Source organism: Gobio gobio (assembly GCF_949357685.1).
Source record: "Gobio gobio genome assembly, chromosome: 19".
NCBI lineage: Eukaryota > Metazoa > Chordata > Actinopteri > Cypriniformes > Gobionidae > Gobio > Gobio gobio.
In genome coordinates, this window is record NC_137112.1 from 50,700,230 (window position 1) to 50,710,481 (window position 10,252).

Sequence of the window (10,252 nt, forward strand, 5' to 3'; positions counted from 1 at the left end):
TGTGTGTGTGTGTGTGTGTGTGTGTGTGACTTTAGAGCAGGGGCCTGTTTCAGAAAGGAGGTTCAACCAACTCTGAGTTTAAACCTGAACTCTGAGTTGACTTACTCTGAGATGGGAAACTCTGAGTTTTGGGTTTCAGAACAGCTGAATTGAGGTAGTTCAATCAACTCTGAGTAGACTGACTCTGAATTAAGCTCATGCACTCCAACTATGAAAAGCCACGATCAATGGAGCTCCGAAATTACAATTCACCATGGCAACAGCACCCAACAAAAAGACATTTGCATACTTCCAGGTCAATACACAAGTTTAATTCTTAATTATTTTAATGAAGTTTAATTTTCATGGTATCCAAAAGGCAAACAAATAATGTGGCAGCAGCTAAAAATAAAAAATAAAATAAAAACATAATTCAGTCAGATAAAGCTTTAAGCATAAAATGTTCATGGGTGTTGGTTTAATGACTTTACAAACATTTGACATATTAAATAAATATCATTCAGTGTCCAATGTGGAGCAGCTTTTCCCACATAGACCCTTTTCACAGTGATGACGTGTTTTAATAGTCATCAATATCGTAAATCCTGCAATGTTTTGTGTATTTTTTTTTTTTATGTACATTTATAACATTAATACTTTGTATTATATTACTTTTGCATCCAATTACAAAAATCAAGTTACCGCTGCTGTGAGAGTGTTTCTAATAAAGCGTCTATGGGAGTGATAGTTAAAATTAACATCTTTCTCTCTTTTCACTGCAGTTATCAATCTCACTTTAATTTTTCCCTTTTTGAAAGTTGTGAAATCACTATTGTGGAGTTTTTCTTTTGCTATTTGAGCAAATGGAGACACAAAAATATATATTTAATTTATTCTTTCATTCACCGCTATGAAAGTTAACCCTATGACGACTTCAGCTTCAGAAACCCTGAAATGTGAAAAGGGTCTATGCTCTTTCACATAATGAAATGTTCTCTGATCCCACCTGTTACATTTATTAATCAGGGTAATGACATTAAACAGTTTACTTCTACTCAGGCCAGCCAAACTCCAGCACCACTGACAGATGAAGAGGAGATGGAGGAAGAATATTAATACCCAACAGGAAAAAGAATAAAGTATTTGTAGGAAATAAAGATGACTATAAAAAATGTAAATAAATGTATTTAACAGCTGTGGTGGTGGTTATGGCATATATCTTGTACTACCATCTAGCAGCATCCTTCCATTCCATACAATAATCCGTTTTCAGAAAGTGTGATGATGGGTATATGAGTGTCATAAATGCGTCCAACCACTGGAAATCCTAAAGGAAATTCTAATTATCAGGATACTTCTAGAGGATTATCAAGTGAATGTCAGGATCCTGTATAAAAGGACATGCCATTTTTGTCTCTTTGACAGTGTCCTCATGATGAAAATATAAGCAATGAATGTTCCTGCAAAGAATGCTTTTCTTACTTTGTATTTTTGTCAAGTGGCAGATAATTTAATTTGTTTTAAGTAAACTTTGCTTACTTTAGATTTAGATTAAATTTATATATTTTTTTATATATTTATACTTGAAATACAACCAAAATACTCAGTAAGAAAAGCATTTGTGGCGTTTGAATGAATGAATAAAGTATTTAAACACTGCTGATGCTTTAAAAAGGGGGAGGAGAACGAAATAAACTCTGGGTTTACCAAAGAAAACCTGCTCCTGACCAGGTTAGGTTCACAGAGTAAGTTACCCTGGTAACTGACTCTGAGTATAAGTTACCTCTCTTTCAGAAACGGGCTTGACTTACCCTGCTTTCTCGGGTTTGACATACCTCCCATTCTGAAACAGAAAACCCAGAGTTTCCCTTATTTCAGGGTTAACATACTCAGAGTTTCCACTTAACCTCCTTTCTGAAACAGGCCCCAGGTGTGTGTGTGACTTTAGAGCAGGTGTGTGTGTGTGTGTGTGTGTGTATACTCACTAGGCTTTCTTCTCTTTGTCCTCTTTTTAATGAGCCGTATCTGCTATCGCTGCGTGACAGTCGTCTGGTCGTCTCTTCCGCCTGCAGGACACAAACAACAACAATATTATTGATTACTAATATAATATTTGAGCTGTTATCCTTTCTCAAAGTCTTGCTGTGTTTTCTGGCATGCTGGTGTTATGGAATCGTGTGAGACACTTCTGGAGAAACACACACACACACACACACACACACACACACAGTCATGTTGAGATGCTGGTGTTATGGAATCGTGTGAGACACTTCTGGAGAAACACACACACACACACACACACACACACACACACACACACACACAGTCATGTTGAGATGCTGGTGTTAGGGAATCGTGTGAGACACTTCTGGAGAAACACACACACACACACACACACAGTCATGTTGAGATGCTGGTGTTAGGGAATCGTGTGAGACACTTCTGGAGAAACACACACACACACACACACAGTCATGTTGAGATGCTGGTGTTAGGGAATCGTGTGAGACACTTCTGGAGAAACACACACACACACACACACACACACAGTCATGTTGAGATGCTGGTGTTAAGGAATCGTGTGAGACACTTCTGGAGAAACACACACACACACACACACACACACACACACACACACTGTCATGTTCTCTTGTGTTGGGATGCTGGTGTTAGGGAGTAACAATGAATGGCAAGAGACCAAACCACAGAACCCAAAACAAGCCTAAATTTTGTTATTTTAGTTTTTAAAGTTATAAATATGGATGTTTTCCTCACACAAACACATGGCTCAGGCCTTTATTAACCTCTGGAGCGGTGTGGAGTAGTTTTATGATGAATGGATGCATGTTTTGGGCTTTAAAATCTCATCCTCCATTCACTGCCATTATAAAGCTCTGAAGAGCCAGGACATGTTGTAATACAACTCTGAGTGTGTGTTCGTCTGCAGAGTGTGTGTTCGTCTGAAGAGTGTGTGTTCGTCTGAAGAGTGTCACACACACATCGAGATGAGCTGAGGGAGAGGAAATCATGGGCTGATTCTCATTTTTGAGTGAACTATTCCTTTAAGACCGCTAAACTGCGGCATACAAGTTTAAAATAAAACCTCATATGATTGCGAACACTGATTTATATCATCAAAAGGAGACTATGACACGTTATAACTGCTTTAATCGCCCCGAATGTGCTCGAGAAAGACATGTTTAACTCGTTTGTTATCGCGAGAATCATCATCATCATCATCCTCATCATCGGAGGGTGTGCTCTGTTAAAACAACACGTCGCCTTTGTTTAAGAAGAATTACAATAGTATTTCTGCTGCATATATTAATAATGAAGTAATAGTTGAGATGATCAGCTCATGTGTCACACCCTGATCCTGTGAGAGGGTTATTAATATCATCTTATGGAGGCTTTTGCGAGTGTAATACAGAGATTAGCAGACATTTACAGCAGAAATGCGAAACAAGTCACGAGTCACGACAGAGAAGATCCGGCCCGATGATTCCCTCTCACCTCTCTGATAATGTGCCGAAGAGACTCGTCCTCGCTCATCCCTCGGGATAGAGTCCGTCTCCGCAGGGTTCCCGCTTTCTCCAGCTGACCCGAATGCATTTTCCCGAGGAATCCGTGAGTTAGGAGTGTTTCTGAACCGGAGCAGACACTCGGGGCTGTCGTGCAGAGGGCGGGGCTTGGGCTCGAGTGGGCGGGGCGAACATTTGTTATTGTTATGTAACACCACAGTACTTCTGTACAAGACGGGGTAAGATGACCCACACATCTTAAAGGGATAGTTCGCCCAAAAAATGAGTCATCATTTACTCACACACACTCATGTTGTTCCAAACCTGTGTGAGTTTCTTTCTTCTGCTGAACACAAAAGACGTGATTTGGAAGAATGTTGGTGACCATCCACTTCCACTTTATGGACATCTGAGGCATTTCTCAAAACCACATCATTAGTTTTCAGTAGTAAATATGACCCCAGAGCCCAACAGCAGTCGTGATTTCACGGGTATATCTGAGCCAATAGCCAACAACACATCGTATGGGTCAAAATTATACATTTCTCTTTTATGCCAAACATCATTAGGATATTAAGATCATGTTCCATGAAGATATTTGTAAGTTTCCTACCGTAAATATATCATAAATGTATTATAAGTAGTGATATGCATTGCTAAGGGCTTCATTTGGACAACTTTAAAGGAGATTTTCTCAATATTTAGATTGTTTTGCACCCTCAGATTTTATTATCAAATATTGTCCTAATAAACCACACATCAGTGATGATTATTCAGCTTTCAGGTGATGTAAAAATCTAAATTTCTGAAAATTGACCCTTATGGCTGGTTTTGTGATCCAGGGTCACAATTAATGTGTGAACTGTCCCTTTAACATCTGAACCACAGATCCTCATAAAACTCAAATGGCAAAAATGAACATTGGAATATTTACTAGCACAGGATCGAGCACTACTAGTGAAACTGAGAAATAAAGTTTGTAACAAGCAGATCTCGGCAGACATTGACTATTTTTATTTCCCCACTCTCCGAGATCTGATTGGTTACAAACATTCTTCCAAACATCTCCTCTGTGTTCAGCAGAACAGAGAAACTCACAGGTTAGGAACAACATGAGTGTGACTAAATGAAGACAGGACTTACATTTTTGGGTGAACTGTACCTTTATAAGGGTCATGAAATAAAATAAAAAATTAAAGTTTGAATGTGTTCCTTGAGGTTCACATATAATGTTAAATCAAAACTAATGGAAAAACAATTCTTTTCCACCCTCATTCCGAGCCTCTGTCCGAACTGATCCGCTTTAAGCTCCTTTAAGGCGTGGCTCCTTTAACGCGCGGCTCCTTTAAGGCGCGGCTCCTTTAAGGCGCGGCTCCTTTAACGTGCGGCTCCTTTAAGGCGGGGGTCCTTTAAGGCGTGGCTCCTTTAAGGCGCGGCTCCTTTAAGGCGCGGCTCCTTTAAGGCTCGGCTCCTTTAAGGCGCGGGTCCTTTAAGGCGTGGCTCCTTTAAGGCGCGGCTCCTTTAAGGCGCGGCTCCTTTAAGGCTCGGCTCCTTTAAGGCGCGGGTCCTTTAAGGCGCGGCTCCTTTAACGCGCGGCTCCTTTAAGGCGCGGCTCCTTTAACGCGCGGGTCCTTTAAGGCGTGGCTCCTTTAAGGCGTGGCTCCTTTAAGGCGCGGCTCCTTTAAGGCTCGGCTCCTTTAAGGCGCGGGTCCTTTAAGGCGCGGCTCCTTTAAGGCGCGGCTCCTTTAAGGCGCGGCTCCTTTAAGGCGCGGGTCCTTTAAGGCGCGGCTCCTTTAAGGCGCGGCTCCTTTAAGGCGCGGGTCCTTTAAGGTGCGGGTCCTTTAAGGTAGGTAAATAAGTGCACTAGGTAATGAAGTACGCTATGAAGTACACTAGGTAATGAAGTGCACTAGGTAAAGAAGTGCACTAGGTAATGAAGTACACTATGAAGTACATTAGGTAATGAAGTACACTAGATAGTGAACACTAGGTAGTTAAGTACACTAGGTAATGAAGTGCACTAGGTAAAGAAATACACTAGTTAATGAAGTACACTAGATAAAGAAGTGCACTAGGTAATGGAGTACACTATGGAGTATATTAGGTAGTGAAGTACACTAGGTAGTGTACACTAAATAGTGAAGTACACTAGTTAATAAAGTGCACTAGGTAATGAAATACACTATGAAGTACACTAGGTAAAGACGTGCACCAGGTAAAGAAGTGCACTAGTTAAAGAAATACACTAGATAGTGAAGGACACTAGGTAAAGAAGTGCACCAGGTAATGGAGTACACTATGAAGTACATTAGGTAGTGAAGTACACTAGTTAACAAAGTGCACTAGGTAGTGAAGTACACTAGGTAATGAAGTACACTAGGTAAAGAAGTGCACTAGTTAAATAAGTACACCAGGTAAAGAAGTGCACTAGTTAAAGAAGGACACTATGTAAAGAAGTGCACTAGGTAATGAAGTACACTATGAAGTACATTAGGTGGTGAAGTACACTAGATAGTGAACACTAGGTAGTGAAGTACACTAGATAGTGAAGGACACTAGGTTTCGTGATCTTAAAGAGCGCGATGGATTGTAGGGCGATAGAAGATCCGTTAAATACACTGGAGCTAAACCATTTAGGGCTTTTTTAGGGCAGTAGCAATACTTTGTAATTGATACGGAACTTAATAGGTAACCAGTGTAGAGATGATAAAATTGGTGTTATATGATCATATTTTCTTGACCTAGTAAGAACTCTAGCAGCTGCGTTTTGGACTAACTGTAGCTTGTTTATTGATGATGCAGGACAACCAGCTAATAAAGCATTACAGTAATCTAGTCTCGAGGTCATGAATGCATGAACTAACTTTTCTGCATCCGAAATAGATAGCATGTTACATAGCTTAGCAATGTTTCTAAGGTGGAAAAATGTTGTTCTTGTAACATATGAAATATAATTTTCGAAAGACAAGTTGCGGTCTAATATAACACCCAGGGCCCGTATTCATAAAGAATCTTAATGCAAAGAGCAGCTCCTAGTGACAAAATTCTAAGAAAATTTTTAGAAATGTGGGCGTTTAGTCTAGTGTTAATTTCGTCAGACGAGACGAGACTAAATATGTTCGTTAACGACCTTTTTTTCCATGACGAAGACGAGACGATGACGAGACTGCACCAATGTCCAAAAACACTGACTAAGACTAAATTAACATGCATTATTGTTGACGAAAAAGGACGAGACTAAAATGTTTTGCATAAAATAAAAACTAAGATAAAATCTCTCTTCATTTTCGTCTACAATTGTCTCTACTTTTTCATCATGAGATGAATATTCAGCTGTTCAAAATATTCAGAAAGAGTTGGCGCTGTTGCTCGAGTAGGTTACAGGTCTTTACTCCGCCTGTCATCTCGCGGCGCGTGTGGTCACGTGGTTCCCGGAGCGCTCAACACCTCTAGCGCTGGGGCAGTGTATGTGAATGGCTTAAGCCGCGTAAGTTACACAACAGCTTCACTTTACAGGTGTTTGCAGCAATTTTTGGTAAACCGTACAGCATAGTGTGCTTCAGCCACATTTACAGTATCATTTTATTAGGGAGAGTGGTAGAGATCAACATTGTTAACATTAATATTAATGTTTTTCTTGTATTTAACCCTCAGGTATTCCTTACTAATTAAGTCACACTTATACTCATTGGTGGTCAAATGTGACCATACACCTTAACTATTTTAAAAATAAATAGCCTATATTTTAATTCAATAATATTTATTGAATATTTTGAGGAGATCTTTTGGTACTAAATACTATTTGTGCAATACTTATGGTCCATTAATGACCACTTAAAATATTTTTCTTCTAATATTTTTATTATTTATATTACAATTAGTGTGTTAATTAAGGTTAAAATAGAGAATTCCACTGCAAAGAGGTAAATTAGAGCCATTTTGTGGCTGGAAAAATACAAAAATTCACTTGTAATGCCATTACCCACTGGGTGCCTGTATGACTCTTTAAAGGGTAACTAAACCCCTGCTCAGAGCTTAACTCCACCCACTGGCAATTTTCAAAAAATGCTGGAAAAGTGGGCAGAGCCCGGCGGACACAGAGGGGACGAACCGAGGGCGGGGCTGAGCGGAGGGTGTGCACCTGAGACCCGCAGTGACGGATTGACTGACAGCTGTCAGACTCGCGAGTTGCAAAGATGGAGAATGACTGGAGTGACGCCAGCTTTGCAACAGAGCGGTCATTTCTCCTACCTTCACCTGAAGTGGAGGAGGGTGGATTGTCTGTAACAGACACAAACCCGGAGCCTCATCAATGCGAGCCGCTGCTCAAACTGCGTTAACTCCCGATGCCGACGATGCTAGTGAAGCAGCCGCGCAAGAGAACTGACCTATTCTATCTGCGTCCGCGGCAACCACTTGCGTGTCAGGGTTTGAAAGCGCGTCTCATGTATGAAAATTATCTGTACACATGACGGGCGGCAATAATATCGCAAGAAAAGCCTGACGTGTACTGACAACTGCATTATTTGACCGTATTTTCTTCAATACGATGTTAAAGCAAGTGTCAAGTGAGTTTCATTCATAATGTTTACTTCATGTAATATGACAGTTCATACTGGAGTGAAGCCGTTCTCATCGTGTGATTGGGGGAAACATTTCTGAGGGCGTGGTGAGCTCGTGCCAGGGGCGCGGATAGAGAGCCGTTGGAGGTACCATCCTACGTCACGATGTACCACAACGTCCAATAGGAAAATTCAACTGCAGTAGCCACCGTTCAACCTTAAGAGGGCAGCACTTTGGCGGTTTTACACCATATTTTATAGAATTAAAACACTTTATACTCAAATGTCAAAACATTTACTCGAATCAATGAACAGCATTAATAAAGCCCCATTATTACAGATCATTAACTAAAAAAAGTTGGTTTAGGGTTTAGTTACCCTTTAATAATACACATGTAGTCTAGTTGCTCAAAAAAGTATTGCAGATCATAACTGCTTACTTATTTGTGAAATTTTGAAATGTTAATAATAGTGAATAGTAAAGAATGCAAGCAAATATAATATAACCCCAAAAAAGTGTAAAAAACGTATTGTTCCTTATATGTACAGTAGGCTATATACATATGAATTCATACTGAATCAAGATCGAAATCAATATTTGTGCCCATCGTCTCATGAGCTAATGCTGATTTTAGGCATCTATGCTGTAAATCAACCAGTTAGCTATGGTGTTGTTGCACATTATGCAGGTTATATATATTTTATGTAACTTATTTTGCCACAAAATATATTGAGTTTTCCTTTGGCTAAAGCTAGACTAAAATGACTAGACTTTTGGTCGACTAAAACTTGACTAAGATACCTTGAGTTGTCTTTTGACTAAAACTAGACTAAAATGACAAGACTTTTAGTCGACTAAAACTTGACTAACAAAAAAAGATATGTGAATGACTAAATATGACTAAAACTAACAAGGACATTTGGCACAAGACTAAGACTAAGACTAAATTAAAAATAGGTGACAAAATTAACACTAGTTTAGTCTTAAAATTAACTAAAAAATCCTAGTAAAGAAAAAAGTAATTCAGAAATCATCTTAACCCTTAAAAGAGGTCTTAAGGTCAAATTTGTTAGGAGCACAGATGAGGACTTTTAAGAGGCTTAAGAGTTTATTTAGCAGTGGAGAAAATGGCAGAAAGATGAAGAGGGAGAAGAAATGTGTTGCAGACAATGGATGACAGTGACTTAATAAGACCTATAGATTAGATCGTGCAGGGATCATGTTTGTTGCATTAAACAATAATAAACCCAACTTTCAAACCACCAATTAAATAGACATGCCAGCAATCACTGTAATTGGAAAGAGTGGAACAATGTTTATAGTTCTAAGCCAATCAAATACATTATAGAAAATTAACAGCATGGTAAATAATAAAAGGATTTATATACATATATTTATAATGTATGTGTGTGTGTGTGTGAGTGAGAGAGAACGGTAAAATAGGACAATTTGCGCTTGTAATTTCAAAGTGAAGGCTTAGAATAGACCCTATACTTAAAAGCGCTCCTTTATTCCCCTTTTTGGACAACCAACCAATCACAGTCTTCAAAAGTCTGTGTCATACGTAGCAACGGGGTCAGCCCCTCCTCTTCACTAAGATAAAAGTTTTTGTATTTTCCTTGCTCAGAGTTGCTCTCAGATTGGTCCCGAATAGCTCTTAAACTAAGACTCCTATGTAAAAGTTTTTAAGCTAAATTAGGAGTTTTCTGAGAGGACTCTTAGAATCTTTATGAATACGGGCCCAGGTCTTTTACTGTAGTGGATAAAGTGACAGGACATCCTTCCAAGTTAAAGTTGTATTGTGAGAGGTTTTGTGGGCAGTTTTTTGGACCAATAAGTAATACCTCCGTTTTATCTGAATTTAATAGCAGAAAATTACACGTCATCCAGTATTTAATATCATCAACACATGCTGTCAGTTTAGATAATTTAGCGTTTTCATCTGGTCGTGATGAAATATATAACTGAGTGTCATCAGCATAACAGTGAAAATTAATTCCATGTTTTCCCATAGTCTACTGACGTTATCTTTGATTTTTCCCCATTTAGACAGACAAAATGGTAGCGGCCTGATAAATACGATCTATACCAGTTTAATGCCTGTCCCTGAACACCAGTGTAATTTTCAAGTCGATCTAAGAGTATTTTATTGATGTTTTATAAACAAATTTCGGGAGAAGCACGTTCAG

General features: G+C 39.2%; 1 protein-coding gene across 1 annotated transcript in view; it reads right to left on the reverse strand.

Annotated features, from left to right (window-relative positions):
• LOC307142717 (uncharacterized protein) overlaps window positions 1–3,668 on the reverse strand; it is a 19,537-nt gene extending 15,869 nt beyond the window's left edge. Inside the window, exons 1-2 of the mRNA XM_079843776.1 lie at window positions 3,493–3,668; window positions 1,965–2,045 (exon numbers count right to left, since the gene is read on the reverse strand). Of these exons, the coding sequence (XP_079699902.1) occupies window positions 1,965–2,045; window positions 3,493–3,591 (180 nt within the window). The 5' untranslated portion in view covers window positions 3,592–3,668. The remainder of the gene's footprint in view (window positions 1–1,964; window positions 2,046–3,492) is intronic.
• Between the last annotated feature and the right edge of the window lie 6,584 nt (window positions 3,669–10,252).